Raw genomic sequence first — 26,938 nt, forward strand, 5'->3', positions numbered from 1 at the left:
AGGATCTGGCATTGCTGTGAGCTTTGGTGTATGTTGCAGATGTGGCTTGGATATGGCATTGCTACAGCTGTGGTGTGGGCCATCAGCTTTAGCTCTGATTCAACTCCTAGCCTCGGAACTTCCATAGGCAGTGGGTGCAGGCCTAAAAAGACCAAAAAAAAAAGTTTCCTTCAAGAATAAAGACATTTTGATATCAAAGAAAACTAGACAAATTTATTGCCATCAGATATGCACTACAAGATATTCTAAAAGAAGTTCTTCAGGTGAAAAGGAAATGATAACAAACTTTGATCCTCAAGGAGAAATGAAGAGCATCAGAAATGGTTAATATTGGGCTAAATATAAGTAAGTAGTTTTTCTTCTTACTTTCTTAAAAATAGAAACAATTGGGAGTTCTTTGGTGGCTCAGTGGATTAAGGATCTGGCATTGTCACTGTTATGGCTCAGGTCACTGCTCTGGTGCAGATTTGATCTCTGGCCTGGGAACGTCCACATCCTGTGGGCATGGCCAAAAAAATAGAAGTGATTGTTTTATGAGAAATTATGACATTGTCTTGTGGGGTTTATAATATATATAGATATGATGCACATGACACCTATAGCAAAAAGGAGTGTGTTTAGATAGAATTATATGGCTGCAAGTTTTCTGTATTTTTTTGGTGCAGTATGATAATTCTAAGTAGAGTGTGAAAAGTTAAGGATACAGGCATACCTTGGAAATACTGCGAGTTCAGTTCTAGATCACTGCATTAAAGTGAATATTGCAATAAAATGAGTCACAAATTTTGTTTCCTAGTGCATTTAAATGTTATGTTTATACTATAGTCTGTAAAGTGTGCAATAGTGTTATGTCTAAAAAAGCAATTTACACACCTTAATTAAAAATACTTTAGGAGTTCCCATCGCGGTGCAGCAGAAATGAATCCAATTAGGAACCGTGAGGTTGCAGGTTCGATCCCTGGCCTCAGTCAGTGGGTTAAGGATCCGGCGTTGCTGTGAGCTGTGGTGTAGGTCGATGATGCAGCTCGAATCTGGCATTGCTGTGGCTCTGGCATAGGCTGTCAGCTGTAGCTTCAATTAGACCCCAAGCCTGGGAACCTCCATATGCCACAGGTGCAGCCCTAAAAAGCCAAAAAAAAAAAAAAAAAACCAAAAAAAAACCCACCAAAAAAATAAAAAACTTTATTGCTAAAAAATGCTAACCATCATCCAAGCCTTCAGTGAGTTGTAATCTTTTTGTAATATAGCATCAGAGGTCACTGATTATAAATCACCATAACAGATATAATAATAATGAAAAAGTCTGAAATATTGTAAGATTTACCAAAATATGACCTAGTGACATGAAGTGATCAAATGCTGTTGGAAAAATTGTGCCAGTATATTGCTCGACACAGAGTTGCCACAAACCTTTAATTTGTGAAAAATGCAGTATCTGCAAAGCTCAATAAAGCAAAGCACAATAAACTGAGGTATGCCTGTTTATATCGTAACCCCTATAACAGCAACAAAAGTAAAATGAACTCCAGTTGACAAGGAATTTTAAAGTATATACAAATAATAATAAAAAAAAAGTCAAGAAAAGAGGAACAGAGGAAGAAAAAATAGGGGAGGTAAAAAGAAAAATAAAATCATAGACCTAATATGAAATGTTAAGTAACTTTACATTCTAGTTAAAAGAGACTATCAGAATGGATTAAAAAATATCGAGATATACTTTAACCATAAATACAGGTAATTGAAAGTAAGTGGATGCAAAAAGATAGACAGTACAAACAGCAAAAATACAAGGTTTGATGTGGGCTTAGTAATGTCAGATTAAATTTGACTAAGGTTGGCCCTGCCCATCACTGTGACCTCACCAGACGATGCTCATGCTAGGCTCTGCCTCTCTGGAGTTCATGGCAGCAGTGGACCTCTGCCCCTGACTCCTGAACCTTGGTGTTGGAGTTTGTCTTCTACAGATTACAGTTGTGGATTAATCAAGTATTATGTGGTGGTTTGTGGAAAATAGTTTTTTTTTTTTGCTTTTTAGGGCCACACCCCAGCCTATGGAGGTTCCCAGTCTAGGGGTCCATTCGGAACTACAGCCACAGCCACACAGGATCCAAGCCTCGTCTGTGACCTACACCACAGCTCAACTGAGTGAGACAAGGGAACGAACCTGAAACCTTATGGTTCCTAGTCGGATTCGTTTCCTTGTCACCATGATGGGAACTCCAGAAAATAGTCTTGAGCCTAAGATCAGTTCAACCACAGGCCGTCTTTTGTCTAGGAGAAAAATAAATGACATAAATTCCTAATCTGGGATACAACTGCACAAGTATGATATTCTGCCTTACCACCAATGTACTACTGCAGTTAGCTTCATTTATAGTCATCAATGATACCAAAAAGGAGGAATATTTTCAGCACTAGGGAATGAATTAAAAGATCTCTGACAGCAAATCCCATCTAATTTTGTGGTTGACTTTGCAGGAAATTAAATGTGATATTATTGCCAAAAGGAAGTCAGCCATATAATTTTTGTAGAGATCAGTGCAAAACCCACAATGAACTTAAATGATTCCAAAGAAGTTACGCAAAGAATTTCATTCACTCACACCAACCCTCCATCTAGTACTAAGGGCTTCAGACTCCAAGGACAACCTTTAGAGTCAAACTGAAAGCCGTTGTTGGATGAGCCTCAGCCTTTCACACTTGATAATGAAATAGATGGTTCTAAACGTTAACAGGAGAGTGAGTCTCTGCCACTAGTTTTTGCCTGTCTGATTTTGGGTCTTCTTCCTGTAGAAGGGATTTCCAGAAGTACCCAAGATCTGTTTTCTCATTGAAGGCTCCAGTCATGTTTTCATTCATGGAATTATGTTATAAAAAGAAGTCCTGGTGTGAAAACCTATGTCACTGGTGTTTGACTTTACTGAAAATAAATATATAAGTGTAAGTGTATGGATGTTAGTGTATTGTAATAAAGATTTGAGGTAACATTTTCTTCAGTTTCTCTTTCATGATTCTTAAAAAAAAAAAAGGCATAGAGCCTATAATTTCCTTGGATTCTCATTGTCACTATTAGGGGGACTGCAACCATTTAAAATGTCATAGGATATCTAAAGTAGAGGCTGGCAATTGTTATTTGAATCAAAATTGGATTCAAGAGTTCCCACTGTGGCTTAGCAGGTTAAGAACCCGATATAGTCTCTGTGAGGATGTGGGTTCTATCTCTGGCCTTGCTCAGTGAGCTAAGGATCCAGCGTTGCCACAAGCTGAGGCCTAGGTCACAGATGAGGCTTGAATCCAGTGTTGCTGTGGCTTAGGACTCAGCTGCAGCTCCAATTAGACCCCTAGCCTGTGAACTTCCATATGCCACAGGTGTGGCCTTAAAAAAAAAAAAAAGGGGATTCAATTTATAGGACTATTGGTAGATTGATGGAAAGGATTTCATCTTCCAGTCATCTCTAAAGCAGTTTCATTCAAAATAGTCACCAAGGATACATGTGGTAAATTAACATCAACAACAATAAATGTGTAGGTCTCCCTAAATTTTCTTTCTGATTCTTTAATTTGATTTTTTTTTTGTTTTTTTGTTTTGTCTTTTTTAGGGCTGCACCTGTGGCATACGGAGGTTACAAGGCTAGGGGTTGAATTGGAGCTGTGGCTGCCAGCCACAGCCACAGCCACAACCATGAAGGATCCAAGCTGCATATGTGACCACAGCTCATGGCTACGCTGGATCCTTAACCCATTGAGCGAGGCCAGGGATTGAACCTGTGTCCTCATGTATGCTAGTCAGATCCATTTCCACTGAGCCACGACGGGAACCCCTGGTTTTTTAATTTGTGTATGCAAGCACATTATTGGCACTCAGCAAAAACAATGTGAATGAATTTCAGAAACATTAGACTGAGTTTAAAAAGCCTTATACAAAAGAATATATATATTCCATAATTTTAGTTTTATGAGATCTAGATAAGGTTTTATGGATTGCTTTGTGGACAGTAGTATATGCCTTTAACTTATAGCTTTGCAGACTGCCTCAGGTATAGTATAAGGATTTATTACAATATACATCCATTTTTCTCCTCCCAGACTTTGTATTACTGTGTTCATACACTTTATTTCCATGCATGTTGTAAATCCCACAATATATTGTTTTTATTTTTGCTTTATTTATTTATTGGCCATGCCTGTGGTATGTGGAAGTTCCTGGGCCAGGACAGAACCTGTAACACAGCTATAACCAGAGCCACCTCAGTGACAACATGGGGTCCTTAACCCTCTGTGCCATAAGGGAACTCCTATTTTTGCTTTACATCGTTATCTTTTAAAAGTGTTTAGATAATGATTTTTAAAAAGGCTCATATTTACCCATTGTTACCATTTCTGATGCTCTTTACTCCTTTATATATTCCCCAGTTTTATGCCTAAGGACTTCTTTTAAAAATTTCTTATTGTTGTGGTGTCCTGGTGATGAATTCTTTCATCATTTGTATGTCACAGAAAGTCTGGCTTTTTTTTTTTTGGTCTTTTTTTTTTTTTTTTTGTCTTTTTAGGGCCGAACACGTGGCACATGAAGGTTCCCAGGCTAGGGGTCCAATTGGAGTTGTAACTGCTGGCCTACACCACAGCCCTAGCAACTGGGGATCTGAGCCGAGTCTGTGATCTACACCAGAGCTCATGGCCACGCTGGATATTTAACACACTCAGCAAGGCCAGGAATCAAATCCGCGTCCTCATGGATACTAGTCGGGTTTGTTAACCACTTAGCCACAACAGGAACTCCGAAAATCTGTATTTTTAAAGTATATTTTTGCTCAGGATAGAATTGTGTTGATGGTTTTGTTTTTTCTCTTTTGACCTTTAAAGATGTTATGTTGCCATGTTCTGGATTGTGTTGTTTCCATTGAGAAGTTGCTATCATTTTTATCCTTGCTCCTCTGTATGTAATGCATCTTTATCCCTCTGTCTGCTTTTAAGTACCCGCCCCCTTTAATCACCAGTTTTAAGCAGTTTGATATAGTTTTCTTCATGTTTCTTGTGCTTGGCTTTTAATGAGCAGTTTAGATCTGTGGGCTTGTAGTTCTCATCAGGTTTGTAAATAATTTGGCTAATTTGGCTATTATTTCTTTTTTTGTTTGATTTTTGTTTTTGTTTTTTTAAGGGGTGCACCCACCCACAGCATATGGAAGGTGGGTGGCAGCTGTAGCTCCCTTATGGAGCTACAGCTGCCAGCCACAGCCACAGCAGCTCGGGATCTGAGCTGCGTCTGTGACCTACACCACAGCTCACGGCAACGCCATATCCTTAACCCACTGAGTGAGGCCAGGGATTGAACCCTCATCCTTATAGATACTAGTCAGATTCATTTCTGCTGCACCTTAAGGGGAACTCTGGCTATTATTTTTTCAAATACTTTTTCCACCACCTCCTTTTTTCCCTTTTGCATACATCAATTATGCATATATTCAATTGGTTAAAGTTACCCCAGAACTCACTTATTCTCTGTACATTTTTTCTTTCTTTTTTTTTCTTTCTCTCTGTGCTTCACCTTGGCTAGTTTCTTTCTATTGCTGTGATTTAAAGTTCACTAGTATTTTCTTCTTCAGTGTCTAATATGCTATTATTCTCATCCAGCATATTTTTCATCTCACATGTTGTAGTTTCCATCTCAAAAAGTTCATCTTGGGTATTTTTTAATATTTTCCATGTCTTTATTTGATATGTTCACTCTTCCAGCTGCTTGAAACATGAAATACAGCAATAACTTTTTTAATGTTCTTGTCTTCTAAATTTATTAACTATGTCATTTCTAGGTCTGTTTCTGTTGATTGATTTGCTTCTCATTCTGGGTCATATTTTCCTGTTTCTTTGCATGCCTGATAATTTTTTATTGCACGGCAGACAATATGAATTTTATTTTATTGGGTACTGGATATTTTTATATCCCTCTAAATATTCTTGAGCTTTATACTCTTCCTTAGAAAGTTTGATTCTTTTGGGTATTGCTTTTAAGTTTTGTATGGTAGGATTAGAGCACATTTATTTTAGGACTAATTTTTCTCACTGAGATAATTCCCTTATTGGTATTCTGCCCAACACCCCATGAATAAAGAGGTTTTCCACTATGACTGGTGGAGACGTACACTTTTTCCAGCCATGTGTGAGCCTCAGTGATGGTTTCCTTGAGTATGTTCAGATGATTCTTTCCCTGATTTTGGGTAGTTTCCTCACTCACATATGATGATCACTACTCAGCTGGGGGCTCAACTGGGACCCTTCTCAGATCTTTAGAACTTTTCGGCTGGGTACCTCTCTTTTCTCTGGTACACTCCCTGTGAACTCTAGCTTCCCTTTCTTCCCTGGACTATCATTCATCTCCCAGGTGGGGGAGACTTCCAGTCTCTGCTTGGGTTCATTCTTCCTTTGCAGAGTGCTATGAACTTTCCCCACGCATTAAGATGGGGGCATTTGTAGAGCTCAGTGCATTTGTTACTTATTCTCAGGGTCAACTGTCCCTTGTTCCTGGTGTCCAGTGTTTATACCAAGCTATGAACACCAGGGCTGGGGATTATGGAAGGCCACTATCCATAATCATGGATTCAAGGAAAGTTTGATAGAGAATGTGGCATTTGAACAATAGATTGTACAGTATTAGAAAAGAAGTTTAAGTCATGGGTTCTTGCTGACTTTTCTGCCTAGGATGCCTTTTCTTCCCCTTTGCTTGGTGGCACCCTGATCATTTTCCCAAAGTAATCTAATCTCATTGTTACCTTTAAGCTGCCTTTGAACGCAGATAAAAGGAGTAGCTTCTTGTTCTGGGTCTTATGTTTATACCTTGTATCCTTTTTAACTTGTATCGTGGTTATGATCTGGTTGTGTCATTTGTGACAAGTCCAGTTGTTCACAACATGGTTCTGAAAATGTCTACAAGTTTCAGCCTCATTAAAGACTTTGCCTCTAAAATTCTAAATATGCTAATCATGGGCTGAGAATTCAGCAAGTTATTTTAAAAACTCTGAATATAAGTTTCTTTATCTGTAAAATGGAGGTAGAAATATTTACTTTGTAGTATTGTGATGATTTGTGTACAGTGTCTAGCAAATTGCCTGGCTCCTGGTAGGTGTTTTGTAACTCATAGCCCCTCCTTTTACTAATCTTTTTGTCTTTAGCACTTATTTCAGTGCAGACAAATAATAGGTATTCATGATATGTTGAAGTGAATATAAAATTATAATATACAACTAAATGGAAAAATTTAATTAGCAGTATTATCAACCCATTTAATAAAATACTGTTTGAACTCTAATTAGTCGTTTAAAAAGAAGCCGAGTAGCTCTTCCTGCTTACATGGTCAAAAAGACACCATTTTCTCTTAATCTATACTAAAATAAGAATCTCCTAGAAGGATAAATCAGATTAGTTCCATAAAGCCATATAATTATTATGTGCTAATTTATAGGAAAATTCCTTTTAATTACCTATCTTAAAAGTTTTTCTTACTGTAAACCCATATGTACTTACATAAATAAGCATTATTGCTCCTGTTGGTTTTGACACTTGGATTTTTAAGGAAGATCTGCATATCCATGTGCATATCCCAAGTTTTTATGTAGTTCCTTGTAATTACTTTAAAAATCCTCTTTGCATGTATTTCATCTGTAAGTATTATTACAGTTATTCACTGTGGAGAACGTAGAGGTCCTTGTACCATTCTCAAAAAATGAATGTCCCATAATTCCAGTACTCTATCTTATATGACCAAGTGCTCATTTAGCTCTGTTTAGAGATCATTAAAAAATCATAGGCAAGAACTTCTGATGAATTTAAAAATAGTATTTAGTAAATAATGACAAATGTTAATATAAATGTATTATAAAATCTTTATGTCTAAGAAAAATAATATTAAACAACTAATATTAAAAATTTTGGTAGCTAAATAACATTTCAGGAGATGGATCTATTGTATTGATAATTAGCATAATATTTGAATTGCAAAAAACTCTTCAATTTAATGAGTACAATCCTTCTCCACTTAAGTGTCTTATAAAAACCTAAAGGTTTTCAAGCGAAATGAATTCTGTTTAGAATTTTGTTTAGAAAATACTTCCCAGAGCAAAAAGTTTGAATTATATATCCTTGTAAAGGCTGATTCTTTTTTTTTTTAAGTTAACCTTTTAAAAATTAAATCCCAAAGACTTAAAGGCATTGTTATTCTACTTTAACCTTGCTGAGTGGAAATCTTTTAATCAAGAATATTACAAGTGAGCCTTTACATTTCTCATTGTCATTAACCTACTAAATGGTGCATGTCTGTTAAACTACATCTCAGGACCATCCTTATATGTTCATAGAAAAAGATATTTCATGAGTAAGACTAAAAGTTACCTTAACATGGATAAACTTCCATTAGTGTAATATTTTAGTTTTAATTCTTTAACATTGCATTCTTTGATATTTATTGCTGTTGTGTATATATTTTTTTCCAAATAAGTTTTCAAAGAGCTAATTGACGCATAGTTGACATATAATAAATGGCACATAATTAAAGGATACATTTTTAAAATATTGACGTGTGTATAACCTCCCATCACAATCAATACAATTAACACTTCCATCACATTCTAAATTTTCCTCTTCTCCTTTTTTCACCTCTTTCTGCCATCCCTATCTCAATCCCTCCCTCCCTCAGACAATAACTGATTTGCTTTCTATTACTGTAGATTAATCATCTTTTTCTAGCGTTTCATATAAATGGATTCACACAGCATGGGGGGTGAGGTGTGTCTTGCTTCTTTTACCCTGCATAATTATTTTGAGATTTATTTTATATTTGTGTAAGAGTAGTTTATCTTTTTGTTGTATTTCATTATAAAGATATGCCACAGTTTATCCATTCATCTAATGATGGGCATTTGAGTTGCTTCCAGTTTTGGGCTGTTATAAATAAAGCTGTAGTTTTTAGCTGTTATGAATAAAGCCGCTATAAACATTGAGTGTGTTTTAAAAATTACTTCATTTTTATTTTTTACCACTTACTGGCAATCCTGACTGTCAACTCTTATTGTACAGCACCATTTTTATACACCTTCCCCAGCAACTTGGTAACTAGGGAAGACTATGAAAATACCTGACTTTAAACCCATTTCCTGAATTTTACCCATTTTACTCACTCAAGATATTGATTATAGGAAAGAAAAGATCTGATTTTAAATTTTGAAATCCTTACAATCTAGCTAGCATTATCTTACCTTTTTCTAATATCCCTAAATAAAAATTTTAAATGTAACTGAATTTAAAGTCTGTAGTCCTTAATTAACCAGGAGCTTATGCAAATACTTTCTTCACTATAATGATGTTGTGATGAATATTTTTCTAAAGAGAATAAATGTTTCCTAATGACCATGTTTTATTTCCATAAGTAAATGTGGCATTTGAAATCTTAGTTATAAAATTTTCTCTAAACAAGAAAATATGGAAAAGATTTAATAATGCAATACTTAAAAAGAAAGACTGAGATATAAGCTAACTTGTGGTGTTCCTCATTGAGGACTTTTTACTGTTTCCATTTTATACATTTTTATTTTTATTTTTATTTTTTTATTTTTTTGTCTTTTTGCTATTTCTTGGGCTGCTCCTGCGGCATATGGAGGTTCCCAGGCTAGGGGTCGAATCGGAGCTGTAGCCTCCGGCCTACGCCAGAGCCACAGCAACTCGGGATCCAAGCCACGTCTGCAACCTACACCACAGCTCATGGCAACGCCGGATCCTTAACCCACTGAGCAAGGGCAGGGACCAAACCCGCAACCTCATGGTTCCTAGTCGGATTCGTTAACCACTGCGCCACGACGGGAACTCCACATTTTTATTTTTAAAATCTCATTACTTTATAGAGTTAACTTTTATTTTATTTATTTCATTTTATTTTATTTTATTTATTTATTTTTTTTAGGGCTGCGCCCTCGGCAAATGGAAGTTCCCAGGCCAGGGGTTGAATCAGCTACAGCTGGTGCCCTATGCCACAGCCACAGCAACCTGGGATCTGAGCTTCGTCTGTGACCTATACCATAGCTCATGGCAATGCTAGATCCCCGTCCCACTGAGTGATGCTAGGGATAGAACCCGCATCCTCATGGATACTACTTGGATTCATTTCCGCTGCGCCACACCAGGACCTCATAGAGTTGACTTTTAAAAGGAATGTTTTATATGCCATAAAATTGCAACCTCTTGAAAAAAATATTGCAAGTCTCTATTTTTAAAAATAAAAAAGAATATAAAGCTTAAAATCTGTTTCTCCTTTCCCCTTGTTTGTTCTTAACAATATGTATGTTTGTGTGTATGTGTATAAACATACATACATCATGGCACATACATATATAAAAAACGCCATTCTAAGGTAATAAAAGCTACTCATTTATGATATATAATTGCATTACACTTATAGGCTATTAAGAATGGAGTTTTATTTAATTTTTTTTTCCTTTTTGGCCACATCTGTGGCGTCTGGAAGTTCCTGAGCCAGGAATTGAACCTGCACCACAGCAGTAACCTGAGCTGCTTCAATATAATACAGTATCTTTAACCTGCTGAGCCACAAGGGAACTCTAAGAATGGAGTTTTAATTTTTAGGTAATTTCTTTTTTTTTTTTCTTTTGTCTTTTTGCCATTTCTTGGGCCACTCCCATGGTATACTGAGGTTCCCAGGCTAGGGGTCTAATCAGAGCAGCAGCCACCGGCCCATGCCAGAGCTACAGCAATGCAGGATCCGAGCCACACCTGCAACCTACACCACAGCTCACGGCAACGCCGGATCGCCAACCCACTGAACAAGGCCAGGGATTGAACCCGCAACCTCATGGTTCCTAGTCGGATTCGTTAACCACTGCGCCACGACGGGAACTCCGGTAATTTCTTTTAAATTAAGTTGGCCTTGGAGTTCCCATCGTGGCTCAGTGGTTAATGAACCCGACTAGCATCCATGAGGATGCCAGTTCGATCCCTGGCCTCGCTCAGTGGGTTAAGGATCTGGCATTGCCGTGAGCTGTGGTGCAGGTTGCAGACTCGGCTCAGATCCCGTGTTGCTGTGGCTGTGGCATAGGCTGGCAGCTGCAGCTCCGATTTGACCCCTAGCCTGGGAACCTCCATATGCTGCCAGTGCGGCCCTAAAAGGCAAAAAAAAAAAAAAAAAAAAAAAATTAGCCTTAATGTTATTTACCTTAATGGCAACTATATAACCTTGATATAAATACATGCACAGTTTTATTGAGGTATTTCCTTAAAAGGCTAATTTATTATACAATTTTATGTACTGAGAACATTTATTACAGTTTGAGAAAAGGGGAAATATTTGTTTCCCAGTAGAATCTGTATGTTCAAATATTATATACTTTTAAACATTATCAGAGTTTTATGTTGAGTTATTGATTACAATCAGTTGTGATAGCTTCCAAATCCTTTGCTTGCTTTTTATTATGGTTTAAAGCTAATTTGATTGAATGCCTCTTGATATTCTTTCTGTGATTGTTTATTTTTTCTCTTATTAAGAATATAGTACATTTTGTGTAGTACCAGAATACAGATCAGTTTGGGTTATTTGTGTTCTCTTTTGCTTCTTTATATTTTTCACCAGAAGAAAGCTTTATTTGGGAGTTCCCGTCGTGGCGCAGTGGTTAACGAATCCGACTAGGAACCATGAGGTTGCGGATTCGGTCCCTGACCTTGCTTCAGTGGGTTAAGGATCCGGCGTTGCCGTGAGCTGTGGTGTAGGTTGCAGACTCGGCTCGGATCCCGCGTTGCTGTGGCTCTGGCGTAGGCCGGTGGCTACAGCTCCGATTCAACCCCTAGCCTGGGAACCTCCATATGCCGCAGGAGCGGCCCAAGAAATAGCAACAACAACAACAACAACAATTAAAAAAAAAAAAAAAAAAGAAAGCTTTATTTGCTAGACTAAATTGTAAGCTAATGGTATGATTAGTGAAAAACTAACACTGATTTTTTTCTTTCAGATCTCTATAAAAATGGACTCCAAAGAGCTAACTTTGTACCGTTCATAGCTGTACTTAAGGTAAGGAGAATCACTTACTTGTGTGCACTGACTAATATCATATTGATTGATAATCAAGGGATTTGATAGGATTGCCATAGTCTTGTATTCAAGCAGAATTTATTTTGTTATTCAATAGTAATAGTCAAAGACCCTGAAGGAGAAAAGAACCTTTTTTATATAGTATTCATCAATGTGTACACAGGAAAATTTACAAAATATAGTCTAAATTATTGTCTAGCTGAAACATTTGATAGTTTGCATTTTATAAATTTTAATTTGAGGTTTGCTCATAAATATTATAGTGGAATGTTTAAACTTATACATTGATTTCTGAAAAAATGTTTAATGTTCCCTGTTTCCTTCAGGTTAATGGCCATTAACATGTTTTCCCAGCTATTAAAGTTGCTATTCTGGAGTAGCATTATTACAAAAATATTATAATATATTTAAATGTGATTGCCATCAAGTTATCATGAAATTATGTCAAGTTGAGGCACATAAATAGTTTAAATATTTGTGTGTGTCATCACTGCATAGAGTTTAAAATAGTCTTCATTACAATATGATTAAGAATAAAGTAGCCTTCTTTTCACTGTTAATTTTAATAATTTTTTACATGATTATTTGATAATTCTACATTATACCAATGTTTATTGGGAACCTACTATGTGCCAAGTGCTACATTAGGCATAATGGATAATTTAATCATTAAGTAGGCTATGTTTCTTGCTCGCAAGTCATTTATAATCTAGTTGGGCATATAATAGGAATACAAATACCTGTAACACCATGCAAAATGTAATAAGTACCAAAAAGAAGCATATGTGCCAAAATATAATTCCTGAAATTCTTTGGTACTTAATTTTTCCCTGTTCATATCAACATATCTGAAAAAAGGACAAAGTTGTATTTTTTTTTAAAGATTTAAGGAGAGGTAAAAACATTTTATCTGCAAATATTGTAAAGATATAGTCAGATGTTCTTTTTGGGATATACTTAAGTTTGAAATATACTTTAGTTATATTTTTGAAATGTACTTTAATTTTGTTGTTAGTGCCAAACTTTATTCCCTGTGCTATACTTAGGAGAATCTAAACATCTGTTTCCTTGACCAATTATAGGTTCCCAGAGGATTTAATTTCTCTGAGATATTTATAGACGTAGGAAAAAAGTACTTTTTGAAGATTTATGCTGTTAGTAATTTTTCTCCCCTTTGTATTCATGTTTCGCATTTGAGGAGAAGGTGGATTTGCAGTGTTTTCTCCATGCCAGGAACCCAAAGTAATATGGTGTATGTAGATACCAAAATATAAACAGGGAAGCTAAGAAAAATAGATGCTAAAAATAATTACTTCATGTAGCATAAAATATACAAAATATAAAGAGAGAAGCCACAAAGAATGAAAGAAATTAAAAGGTTCTCAGGGAACTTTCTTGTATTTTTTTTAAACCCCAAACCTTATTTTTTGGTCAGTATTTTCATGCTTAACATATAATAGCATTACTAATAAGCAATGTATTGGCCAGATTGAATTTAATTTCCTTTCCCTTTCCCATTCTTATTTTTTAAAAGAGGAAGAAAAACCAAAGAGATAAATAATCTAATTTGAAATCCAACAAGAACGAGTTAAATAAACAATTTGAAATTGAACATGAACTGAAATTTTCAGGAAACTAAATATGAGATTGGATGATAAAGGGTCTAAAATGTCTCATTTATTCAAAAGACTTTTCACATGTAACAAAACATCAGCCCATTTGAAATGTATGCTAGAGTTGCTTCCTCTGGAGGTTTTTCGTGGGTTTATGAAGTTTCCCTTGTAAGGCAAGTTTGTTTCATATTAATTTAAAAATGATATTCTGCCTGTTCACACATCTGTTACTCTTTCAGTTTAGTTCAGCTGAGAGACATGTATAGTAGAAGTCAGTCTTAAACAAAGAGGAAACTTAGTTTAATCAAAGGAGATTATAAACAAGATAGAAATTTATTTTGGGAAAAATAGCTTGTAAAATCCATTTTCTCTTTTATGTTTTCCTCTGTGTATCAAATGATAACAAGTTTGTAATTCACCACAAGAGTTTGTGATTTGTTGGAATATTGCAAAATGACTAACACTTAGATAAGCTATTAGTAAATAATATTTTCATAAGATAGTAGAAATGATGAAGAGGACTAATATACAATGAAAAGTCATAGGTCCATCCACAGACAATATGTGATATAGTCATATAATGAAATATTGTTCTAACATAACAAAGAATGAAATTCTGAGGTGACACATTGTGGCTGCCTCTTGAAAACATGTTAGGTGAGATAAGCCGGACATAGAAGGACAAATGTTATATGATTCCATTTACCTGAAGTACAAAAGGCAAATTCATAGAGACAGAAATTAAAATAGAGGTTACCAGGTGCTAGGAGGAAAGAGGAATGGAGATTTACTGTTTTATGGGTGTAGGGTCTCTGTGTAGGATGATGAAAAGTTCTAGAAATGGATAATGGTGATGGTTGTATAACATTGTGAATGTACTTAATGCCATTGAATTGTACACTTAAAATGATAAGAATGATGAATTTTATATTTTGTGTACCTAACCATAATTTATAAAAGAAGAAAGGAAAAAAAGCCATAGGACTGGAAAGGATATAAAAAATGATCAGGTATATTTCCTCCAGGAACCCTTTGTAAAAAGCAAAGGAAAACAAAACAAAACAAAAAATCCAAACTTTTCCATATAATTTTTACTGTCGTTTAAGTAGGGAGGTTCCTCTTTTGCTCTCGTATTTTCTGAGTTTATTTTGCTGTTCTTTTTTTAATGTATTGAGATAAATTTTTTTTTTTTTTGGTCATGCCCGCAGCACATAGAAGTTCCCAATGCATTTAAGGCTATTTATTTCCCTCTAATTAGATGCATCCATGAAGTTTTGATTAGTATTAGTATTTTTACTCTCAAGTTCAAAGTATTTTCTAATTTCCATTGTAATTTTTTCTAACTCATGGGTTATCTAGAAGTATGTTTCTTAATTTTCAAACATAGAAATTTCTGGTTATACTTTTGTTACTGATTTCCTAATAACTACTTAATTGTGCTGTGGTCAGAGAAGGTACTCTTTGTGACTTTGTTCTTTCAAATTTGTTGAAACTTGCATGATGGCCCAAAATGTGGATAATTTTTATAGATATTCTCAGTATCCTTGAAAGTGATACTCTCCAGTTACATTATATGATGCATATAACATCCTTTAATGTTTATTATTCTATTTAAATCTTTACTCATATATTTTTCTATCAGTTACTGAGAGACTTGAAAACATTTCTGACTGTAATTGTGATTTTTGTCCATTTTCTCATGATTATGCCACTGTCCTAACATATTTGAAGTCTGTTATATACTGCATGTAGACTTAAAATTATTAAATATTGCTTGTGATTGGAACTTTTTAAAATCATTTTTATTATTAAGTGGTAACATTCCTTTGGTGTAAGCACAGTCATAATTTTGTGTTGAAGCATTTTTATCATGTCTGCTTTCAAATCTTTTTTAGATAATTGTTGTGTCTCTGTCATGTTGCTGTTGGCATTTGTTGATAGTCTCTGTACATTCAATTTGAGGTCCTTGTGGGTTTTCGCTATGAGTGATTTTCAACTGAAACTTGGATGTTTTCATAATTTGTCATAAGATTTTGGATCTTATTTCTTTAAATCAATACTTTATTGTGGTGAAATATATATAACATAAAATTTACCATTTTAACCATTTTAAACGTACAGTTCAGTAGCAGTAGTACATTCACATTGTTGAGTAACCATCACCACCATCCATCTCCAGAACTTTTTCATCTTCTCAGACTCAGACTCTGTGCTCTGTTAACAATCACTGCATATTCTTCCCCTTCCTCAAATCCTGGTAACCACTGCTCTACTTTCTGTACCTATGAATTTGTCATTTCTAGGTACCTTATGTAAATATAATCGTATTTTTTTTTGTATCTAGCCTATTTCATTTAGCATAAATAACTTCAAGGTTCATCCATGCTATAGCAGGTGTTTGAATTCCATTCCTTTTTAAAACTAATATTCTATTATATGTATATACCAGTTTTATTTATTCATTCATCTGTTGGGTATTTTGATTGTTTCTACCTTTTGCCTATTTTGAGTAATGCTGCTGTGAACATTTGTGTACAAATATCTGTTTGAGTTTCTGCTTTCAGGTCTTTTGTGTATATACCCAGAAATGGAATTGCTGGATCATATGGTAATTTTATGTTTAATTTTTTGAGGAATTACCATACTGTTTTCCATAATAGCTGTACCATTTTACATTCCTACCAATAATTCCATAATAGCTGTACCATTTTACATTCCTACCATTCCTACCAGATATGGGTAGAAGTACAGGTTCCCTATTCAGCCTGTTGTCATGTGGAGGCAGGTGTATTACATGATACTGCTAGTGGAGGGGTTCTCATTTCCACTGACCCAGAAGTGGGAGGATGCTCATTATTGGCTGGCAGGGATGAAAGTACCAGCAGCCTGTTTGGCCTTGTTTGACATTAGCCTGGCAGAAGTGGTGGGGTGCTTCATTACACCCTTGTGAGAGTGTAATTCTAGGCTCCCTTCAGCCTTTGCTGGAATGGGCAGAGGTAGCACCACAATTTTCTGGGTTATTTGCTGCAGTAGAACAATTATTGTCAAAAAGTTTTCTCTCTTGTTACGCTGCCATTTTCCTGGTCTTTTGGCTAGAGAGAGCAGGCTTTTTTTATGGTCTCATTTGTTTGTGTCCATTGGCATTTTTGAGTTGCTTCTTCAGCTCCAAGTCTGAGATATATGAGTCCAAAAGAAAACCAGAGAACTGGAGTTCCTGTCTTGGTGCAGCAGAAATGAATCCGACTAGGAACCATGAGGTTGTGGCTTCAATCCCTGACTTCACTCAGTGGGTTAAGGATCTGGCGTTGCCGTGAGCTGTGGTGTAGGTCACAGATGTGGCTCGGATCTGGCATTGCTGTGGCTGCGGTGTAGGTCGGCAGCAGCAGCTCCGATTAGACCCCTAGCCTGGGAATCTCCATATGCCGTGGGTGTGGCCCTAAAAAGACAAAAGATAAAAGAAAAAAAAAAAAAAAGAAAGAAAAAGAAAACCAGAGAACTCACCATTCTGTTGTTCTTTAAGTCTTGAGGCCCCTTGCTGTTTTTTTTTTCCTTTCTACTTTTCAGTGTTTTCTTATGTTTGTTTCTTATGTTTGTTTTCTTCTGTTGTATATAATTTCCAGAATTTTGAATTGTACTTAGGAGGAGGAACAGGGGGAAATATATCTGCTCTGTTTTCCAAGAAGCAAAAGTCAGTTTATTAAAAGTTCTTGTCTGCTAATTCCATTATTTCCGTCATTTCTGGTTTTGTTTGATGGTCTGATTTCTTTTTCCCCTGGTTGTGAGTCCTATTTTCCTGCTTCGTCATTGTGATGGGATGCTGGACATCGTGATTTGTTACATTGAGTCTCTGTACTTCCTTTAAGGCTGTTGACTTTTATTTTGGAAAGGGATTGTTTCTTCAGATCAACGTGATCATTCTAAGGCTTGTTTTTAAACTTTGTTAGGGTGTATAGTATAACCTTTATTCTAGGATAATTTTAGCCCTTCTTTTAGATGTGACCCTTCTAGCTTCTCTACTGAATCCCCCCTTAGTGTGAACTGAAGTCTCTCTACTCTGGCTGTTCAGAATGCTCTATCTCCCAACTTTGTGTGGATTGTTCTTTGCCTAGTCTTGTCAAGTCTCACCATAAACACTCACAATTTAATATCTTACGAAAGATTGCAGACCTTTTCTATGTAGATTATCTGGAGCCTTTTCTCTGAATAGCTTCCTCCTGTGTTAAAATCTACCATACAAATTCCAGTTGTCTCAGATTCCCCAAACCCTGTTCATCTCCTCCATTTATTTAGGCTGCTGTGCTGAAATCTAGACATTGCTCCTAGATGGAAGGCCAGAGAAAATGTAATGCTCACTTGCCTAATTTATTTCCCTCACTTCAGGGATTGCTATCCTTTCTACCCATTTTTTTTTTTTTTGGTCTTTTGAAGACCGCACCCACTGCATAGGAGCTTCCCAGGCTAGAGGTCTAATCAGAGCTGTAGCTGCCAGCCTACGCCAGAGCCACAGCAACGCCAGATCCAAACTGAGTCTATGAACTACAGCACAGCTCATGGCAATGCCGGATCCTTAACCCACTGAGCAAGGCCAGGGATTGAACCCGCAACCTCATGGTTCCTAGTTGGATTCGTTTCTGCTGCGCCACAATGGGAACTCCTTGACAAAACGTGAAACATCTGATGTCAGATGTAACGTAATGGGTAGTGGGTTGCTATGTTTTGTCAAGTGTTTTAGAGATTTATGGCAGGAGGGCAGAATTGAATTTCACTTACTCTGCTATGGCCAAAAGCATTATCTCTTCTTAGTTTTAATTATAAAGAAGAATAATGTAGGTGTTTTTTTTTGTTTTTTTTTTTTGTCATTTGGAAACTCAGAGCCATATTTTTCCATAGATACAAATACATAAATAGAATAACTATAAAAAAATCAGTGATGTTTTTCTCTCTCATGTTTAGAGGATTTGTTAAGTAAATGATGGTACAGTCACAGGAGGGGATATAGTATAGTTATTTAGAATGACATTTTGGAAAAACTCGTGATAATATAGAATAATGCTTGAGATCACATGAGTGAAAAAAATACAATGTAAAAGTATATCTTTTAAAAAAAGAATATATCACTCTCTCAACTTGGGAATTGATATACATTCATGGAAAATACTAGAAATACACATTCCAAAATATGAATAGAGCTTATTTCTGAATATTAAGATTATGGATGATTAAAAAAAGATTATATATGATTTAAGTTATCTCTTTTAGACCTTTCAAAGATTTCTAGAATATTACATTACCATTTTTTAGCAGGTAAAATTTTGCCCACCCTTCTTAGAAAATTAGGAGATGTGGATAAGACTACCCACATTCAAAACTGAGAAATCAGCAAAAAGCAGAATGGACTGAACATGGGTCCTGGGTATAGAGACTATTATTTAAAAATGGAATGGCAGGCATAAGAAGGAGGCAGCAAGAGCAGATAGGAGAGGTATACATAAACTGACAAGTGAAAGCACATGAAGAATATCCTTTGGAAGAAGAATTATCTCAGGATATGGGAGTTTTTTTTTTAAGTTAAAACTGCTATATTTTAAAAGAAATTAAGTTTTGTACCATGAAATAAGAGATGAGAGATGAAAAACTATTAAGATTAGATGAAAAATGAGCTTCTGAGCAAACTACTTTAAGATTTTGTACCATGAGTCAAAATTAATAACCTATTAAAGGAGATATTATGGTAAGAAAACACTGGTGGTGGTCATTGAATTTGATTAAATAGTGTCTTAGTGTGGTCTGTAAATCAGTCAGTAGAATTCTCTTCATATCATGTGTGAACTTCTGTAACTTGGTTAACTATAGAATGCAAAGAGCGTAGAAAAGGGGCCCCAACTCATGCTAGAAGTTTGAGTAGAGGGCATGGCATATGTCAGGAGTATTTCCAAGGAGTGGATTCGGCTTAAATTAAGAGCTAAATGACAAATTAAAGTTATCAGTCAAAGTGGGAAAGGGCATTCATCATGGAGGAGAAAGCACACAGGAAAGGCAAGGGCATGAGAATTAGAGATTTAAGATATTGTGATTAGTACTTAGCTCATTGAGATTTTCATAAAATAATAGCTATTACTATTCTGTCTACTTGAGGCTTAGAAATTATTTAGAACTCAGATGCCTCCCGCTTCCCTCTCCCCCCATCCAAGTGATAAAAGCAGAACATGTTTTATTTTGTATACAAGTAAAAAAAGACCATTTTGGTGGTTAACATGTTCTTATTTATATAAAAAAGAAGATTAATATTATGATTATTGTGCCTGCTTCAAACTTGAGACTTCATATGACATAATGTCCTAATTTTGCTGATTTATTCTTGAAGAATCTTTGTTGTGATTTTAATAAAACTTAGGTAATTCTTCTGAAGTATATGGTCAGATACAGTTGTGAAAGCATTTCTTGGTATTTACATAGCACCAAATTATAAAATTAAATACATCTGTCTCAGACTCTGCACTGTAGTATTTTAAAGTAGACCATGGTCATCTATACCAGGAGTAAATAAACCTCAGTTAGTGGCCAAATCTGGCCTGCTACCTTCTTTTGTAAATAAAGCTATATTGGAAAACTTCATACTCATTTTTTTATGTATTGTCTATGTCTGTTTTCACATTACAGTTGTAGAATTGAAGAGCTGTAGCAGAGAACTGTAGTCTTTAAATCCCGAAATATTTACCATCTGGCTCTTTAAAGAAATTTTCCCTACCCTTGATCTAAGCAACATACAAAGGACAGAGAGACAATTATTCTAATAACATGTAAATAGTCCTTGTTTTCTATAAACTCTTGACTTGTTTTATGTGATGGAAATCATGTGTCAGCATAGATTCATTAGGAGGAGTTGGAGAAGGTGGAGTTGCAAGACCTTATCAGATAAATAGTTGATTGAAGGGAGGATGCCTGGTGAACTAATGGCAAGAGGGTGGTCCGGTATCAGTTTCAAATAATTTGGTGACTTGAGAAATGTCAGATTTATTAGGATAAACTTTCTGAATGTATACATTTAAAAAGGATAGTGTCTTACATGTACATGCATTGAGTAATACTTGAACAAAATTTCACTGAATGGTAAACATTATTTAAAATTATTGTGGCTAAAAGAAAAAGAGGACCAATTTGTATTTTGATCAGTTTCTTAGTTTAATTTCAACTGAACTATGGTTATTGGCCTTCTTGATAAATAGATTGCCTGGCAAGCATTGCTTCTTCCCATTTGATCAAATCTAGCACTCCATCATATTTTGGAAGGTGTTTTATGTTTGAGTAAAAATCTCCCTTTTCACTCCATCCCTTATACCTACCTCGACTATTGTCTTTGATTCATTCCGTAATGAGCCCTGAAAGAGATAAATGCTATTTTTAATTTTTCGAGCTAAAAAAATTCTCCATGTGGGAGTTCCCATTTTGGCTCAGTGGGTTAGAAACCTGACTAGTATCCATGAGAATGTGGATTTGATCCCTGGCCTCACTCAGTGGGTTAAGGAGCCAACATTGCCATGAGCTGTGGTGTAGGTCACAGATGCAGCTTAGATCCCACGTGGCTGTGGCTGTGGCTGGCAGCTGCAGCTCCAATTTAACCCCTAGCCTTTGACCGCTGCCACAGGTGCTTCCCTAAAAGGCAAAAAGAAAAAAAAAAAAAAAAGAATTTTCCATGTGAATTTCGTTAACTTTCTTTTTACTTGATTTAACAGCATGGACAAATCTAAAATAATCCTCCAATGGGAAATGTTCCTGTGCAGTATTGTGTATAGTGTTTTTGCCACAGAAAATTAGATTCTATTATCAATAATATAGGACTTTAACTCTCATTGACACTAACATTTTAGCAAACTAATTCTTACATTTTTACTTTTGTTTAAAACTGAATTAGGTGATTAATAGATTATGGAAATAACTGTAAGCTAGTCAAAAATAACCAACAAGGAATTCTATAGTATAATTTTTTTGATAGTGTCTGATGATGAAATTAGAGAAAAATGAGATACTAGCATTAACACTTATAAATATGAATTTTCCTTTTCCTGATAAAGAGCCCTTCATTTGGAAAGCATCGTAATCTTAAACGATTTAACATTGTTGGGTTTAAATATGCAACATGAAAATACTTTGTAATCTAAGGTAGTAATAGTTTTGTTATTATTACTATAGACTTTATTTCTTCTACATGATTATTTATGTTTATCAATAGTTATGCATCCCTTGTCTAAAACAACAAAAAAATTAAACTGTATATACATTAGCCTTTGTGTTGTTGTTTGCTGAGGAATTTTATTCCCCCAAGGAATCTTAGGCCAATATGAACTTTTTGAGACTATTACGATGGTGTGATATCCAGTTATAAACTTGAGCAAAATTGTGTATAACCCTTATATAAAATGCTTCAGTGTTCAGCCTTTGTCCAAACATATGCATTAGGATTTATAGACTTGCTATGTGTATATTTGTCATTTTTTTTCCAGCCACAAATTTCATTTCATTGGTGAAATTGATTTGTCAGTTTGTTTGCTATAACTTTCAATACTAGAGGTTTCACAGGGCTTAATAATCAGAATCAGTGTCAGCTCCACTGACCTCCACTGTGTTGTCACCTGAGTCAGCCTAGAAGGGATTAACCCTTTGTTAGTGTGATAATGTCTTTACTTATGAGTTGGCTTTTTAATACTTAAGATTGAAAGAACCAAAGAAGAGAACAAAACTAGTAAACCGAACTCCTGAATTGAAAAGGGTTTTGGCTTTGCTACATAAATCATTGGTGTTAGTTTGAATTTTAGTATTTGATTTTTTTGATAGCTTTTATTTACTTACTGTTTTTAAAAATTTTATTGGAGTATGGTTGACCTACAATGTTGTATTAGTTTCAGGTTTATAGCAAAGTGAATCAGTTATACATATACAAATATTTATTCTTTTTCAGATTCTTTTCCCATATGGGTTAGTTACTGAATTTTAGTATTTAATATTTTATGATAACAAAATTACTATTTGACTTATAAAACATTCCTGTAGTTACCAAATTTTAGGCTAGGTAAATTAAGAAAATTACCTAAGATATTCTCATAAACTATTTATATATATTTGAGAAAAAATATTTTTCAAAATTAGCTGTAGTACAGACACTAAACTTTATTTGTAATACTATTTTTGTGCTGTGCCCATGAATTAATGACTATCTAGAATAAAAATTGCTGTGATATGGACTTAAAATATAATTTTTGTCCTTCTTCATTCTAGAATATACACCTTCTATTAGTCAGGGTCTACCTATGAAGAAGTCATTTTGGATGTATGCCTTTTAAAATAAGATTTTCTGTAAATGTCTTACATAAAATAAGAATAACGATTTCCCATGAAATATATAAATATATATCTGTATTTGTGTAATTATTTATAAAATATATAGCTACATATTTGTATCAAACTGGAATACAGCAAGTCATTGCTTATATGTAAAACATATTCTGTTTAGATCTTGAATTCTCTTCTCTTAGAATAATAAATGTTATTTTGGGTTAAATTATAAGAAATCAATTCTTTGATGAAAACTGGTTAAGGGAAGTGTGTCTTAAATATGAATTAGTTGTTTCTCTGACTCATGAGATAAATTAGTTTAATTACACATGGCAATTTTCTTGTCCAGTGGTGTAATGTGAAGTAAAATTCCCTGTTTCCCTTCCCTGAAAACTCAAGCCAATTAATAGAACTTTTAAGCTCTTTGTCATAGACCACCGTGGAGGTCTGCAGAGAAGAACTTTAATCCAATAAACATTTCATTTAGATCATGAAAAGAAAGCATGAGGAGAAGCTCCTGTAAGAGAGGGTGTTACTATGATTCCAACCATGAAGAGATGTGAGGAATTTGCCAAATTAAGCAAGAGGTCCTCATATTTAACGCATAAATGTGTCAAAACTAACAGAATAATTATTTAATTTGCTTGAACTCTATATTGAGAAAACTCTAAAAGCCACAACTGTTTTCTTCAAAGCCTTCACTGTTGGGCTGGATGGACAGGGCAAAGGGAGGTTGTGAGAAATCCAGATAGCAAATAACACTGGCCGGAGCTGGTCAGAAAAGGGAATAGATAATTAGACATAATTAGCGTGTATGAATTGTTGTCTCTCTGCCCTTAGCTTGAATAAATTTTGAAGAAAAAACCCTAGTGGTGAAAATCCTTTGATGTAGGAAGAGTCATTGTGGCTTGGCAGCATAAAGGCAGTGTTTTATACTTCTTACATAATGGTTGTGATACAGAAAGAGTGAATGGACTCTGCACCCCCCTGTCTGCTTTATAGCAAGGACTTTTGGATTCTCTTGAAACAAAATGCATCACAAGTTTTCAGTTGTTAGTAATGAGGTAGCAGACCTCATCAGTGCTCAGAGGAAGCCATCTTTAGCTTTTGTTTAAATCTTAATCACAGTGTTTTTTCTTTCTGGGAAATCTGTTTTCTTAAATCAACACTTCTTTTCCCTTCTTTGCTTGCACCTCCAATAAAAGAAAGGAATAATGGTCAAGAGAGCTAAATAGAAGAGTTAAACAAAAATTATCACATAAAAGACTTACACTTTTTTGTTTTTAATCCTATATGAAAAAGATGCTTACTTATATTCCTTTTTGCCTCAGCTTGGTAACATTCTAGTGATGTTGTTTTATAGTGAAATGTGTATAAGAACACATATAGAGAAAGTTTTAGATTGGTTTACAAATTGAAATTACCCAAAGTAAGGTGGGTAGTGTTTTTCTGTTTCACCACAGTTAAGTTTTTAAATGGAAATCAGTTTGGCTTAAAAATATTATTCAGTAGATTTACTCTAAACTTTACTTTCTTGAGGGACTTAATGGAAATACAGATTTGGGGACCTAGTGTGGATATTTTGTATCTACTATTGGGAACACAAGAAATAGTCTTGAGAAAGCATTGCATTTATTTCTTTTGACATTTTCTAAGACCTGAAACAATCACTTAAAATGTAGTAAAAATTTATTCTGGTAGTTGAATTATGTTCATTTTGACTATTATGTTCATTTAAAAATATTAAAAAAAATTAGTCCTCAGCAAAAAGAGAAATTAGCTATTTTAAAATTCTGGTATAAATAATGTATTTGGTGAGGGTGGCTCAAAATTTATACATTATCTTCAATATCAGAATAGTATCTCTAAGTAAGTTTATATTTCTGATAAATTTTCATCTTCTTCCATCATCTATTTTGGAATTACATTAAAAAAAAAATCTCCCCTTCAGATACTTAAGTGCTTGGATTTCCTTCCAATTAATAGTCTTATTTTAACATATTTTATTTATAAGCTTTTCTGCAGTAGTCATCAGTGATCCATTCCTTAATGTGTAATCTATGAATCTATTTTTATAAGTGCTGCTTTGCTTTAGTGTATTTTTGTTCTGACGTTTTGATTCTGGATAGACTTCTTTCAAGCCACAATGCTCCGAGATGCTTTTGGCTACTTAACCCATTTTGCATATTGTGCCATTTGTAGAATAAAGTAGCCTTTTTTACTTGAAGTTGATTTGAACTCTGAAAGGCAACACCTGAACATCTCACAAAACTGGATAATTATGGCTGATTGTGTTTTTCAGGTATAGGTCACAGGAAATTCATTTGGGGTAAAGTATGTACAAAGCTAAGAAATATGCAGATTTTCTGTTGTAGGATTGTGTAAAAATTATTTACAGTTAATACTTGCATAAAGGTTAGAAAGGTTGATGAAGTGATATTTAGTTTTGCTTTACTATTCACTGCATGTCAGAATGTAATTATGACTGATTCATGAAACTGTCTTAGAAACGAACCATCTTTATTAAAATGCTGATCAAGATAAGAGCTGACAGTAATAAAGAATAGAACATTTTAGTCTTGTTGCTTTTGAATGATTGCTAATTACCCCAGAGGTCATGTATAGTGCTTGGTAGGATTCATTGACATTATTTCTTTTAAGTCTGCTGTTTCAACAACATCTGAACATGAAGACACAAACTGTGTGCACATTGAACAATAGTTTGGCCAAGTTTTTGAGGCTTCAAGATATCCAAGAAATCTTTTTTTGCTGTAGTGAATTTAGGTTTTCTCTCTCAAAATTATAATGTATTGGGGTGCTTTGTCCAAAATACTTTATGTATTTATTTACTATTGACTGTATCTATACTTGCCATTTTTAAGTTGGTGTTAAATAGTATACATAGGTTATTGAGACAGTATCCACTCTGAATGTAAATAAAAACATAAAAATTAATAAGAACAAAATGTAGATTGGCATTTAAATTAGACTTCACAGAAAGAACTTCTTAATATATAATCAGAATATTCTCTACTATCTGTAATCAGGTTCAACTTGTTTTTGTTGTTATTTATTTATTTTTTTTGTCTTTTTGTTGTTGTTGCTATTTCTTGGGCCGCTCCCGCGGCATATGGAGGTTCCCAGGCTAGGGGTCCAATCGGAGCTGTAGCCACAGGCCTATGCCAGAGCCACAGCAACGAGGGATCTGAGCCGCGTCTGCAACCTACACCACAGCTCACGGCAACGCCGGATAGTTAACCCACTGAGCAAGGGCAGGGACCGAACCCGCAACCTCATGGTTCCTAGTCGGATTCGTTAACCACTGTGCCACGACGGGAACTCCTTGTTGTTATTAAATGTGAATTTTGTAATTTGCCTCTAAAGACATGTGGAAGTCCTTTTAGTGTATTCCTGGGCCAATAATGAATAATAATTACTAGAATTCATAGTGTAAAGATATAGATCCTTAACTGAATAAACTTTTGGATAATGTCTAAAATAACTTAAATCTTTAAAATTCTTAACAACTGAAAGTACAAGAAACCAGATGGTCATGTCACATATTTGTGTGGTTTCTATGATAAAGCAGAAACACAATGGGTTAAGAAGGCAATCCTTTGTGAATCTGGCTCTGCCACTGAGGATAGTGGATATTATGGAGGATATTATATGAATTCTGAATTGACTTTTATGTATGTCTACAAATATCAGAGGCTGATGAAACTAGAGCTTTGTTTTGCCTTAAATTAAAATTTTTTTTTTTTGGTTTTTAATTTCTTCATTTGGATGTATCACTGCCATCATTCTTAGTTTAACAGTCATGCTTATGATTTTGTTTTGCTCTAATTGGAATGAAGTAGAGGCTTTCTTGAAAAAAAAAAAAAAAAAAAAACTGGATAAGGCCTAGAAGGGA

The 26,938-nt window shown here is 34.9% G+C and overlaps 1 protein-coding gene across 12 annotated transcripts in view; it reads left to right on the forward strand.

Annotated features, from left to right (window-relative positions):
• Positions 1–26,938, forward strand: part of AFG1L (AFG1 like ATPase) — a 223,193-nt gene that overhangs the window by 88,533 nt on the left and 107,722 nt on the right. For all 12 annotated transcript variants that reach the window (XM_084962524.1, XM_084962529.1, XM_084962492.1 and 9 more), the window contains one exon: positions 12,003–12,061. In XM_084962524.1, coding sequence (XP_084818650.1) covers positions 12,003–12,061 — 59 coding nt within the window. The remainder of the gene's footprint in view (positions 1–12,002; positions 12,062–26,938) is intronic.

Source organism: Sus scrofa, chromosome 1, assembly GCF_054392235.1.
Source record: "Sus scrofa isolate SSC_HxYL_T2T_F1_AM1 chromosome 1, Sscrofa_HxYL_maternal_Yorkshire_Landrace_v2.0, whole genome shotgun sequence".
In the NCBI taxonomy this organism is placed as follows: domain Eukaryota; kingdom Metazoa; phylum Chordata; class Mammalia; order Artiodactyla; family Suidae; genus Sus; species Sus scrofa.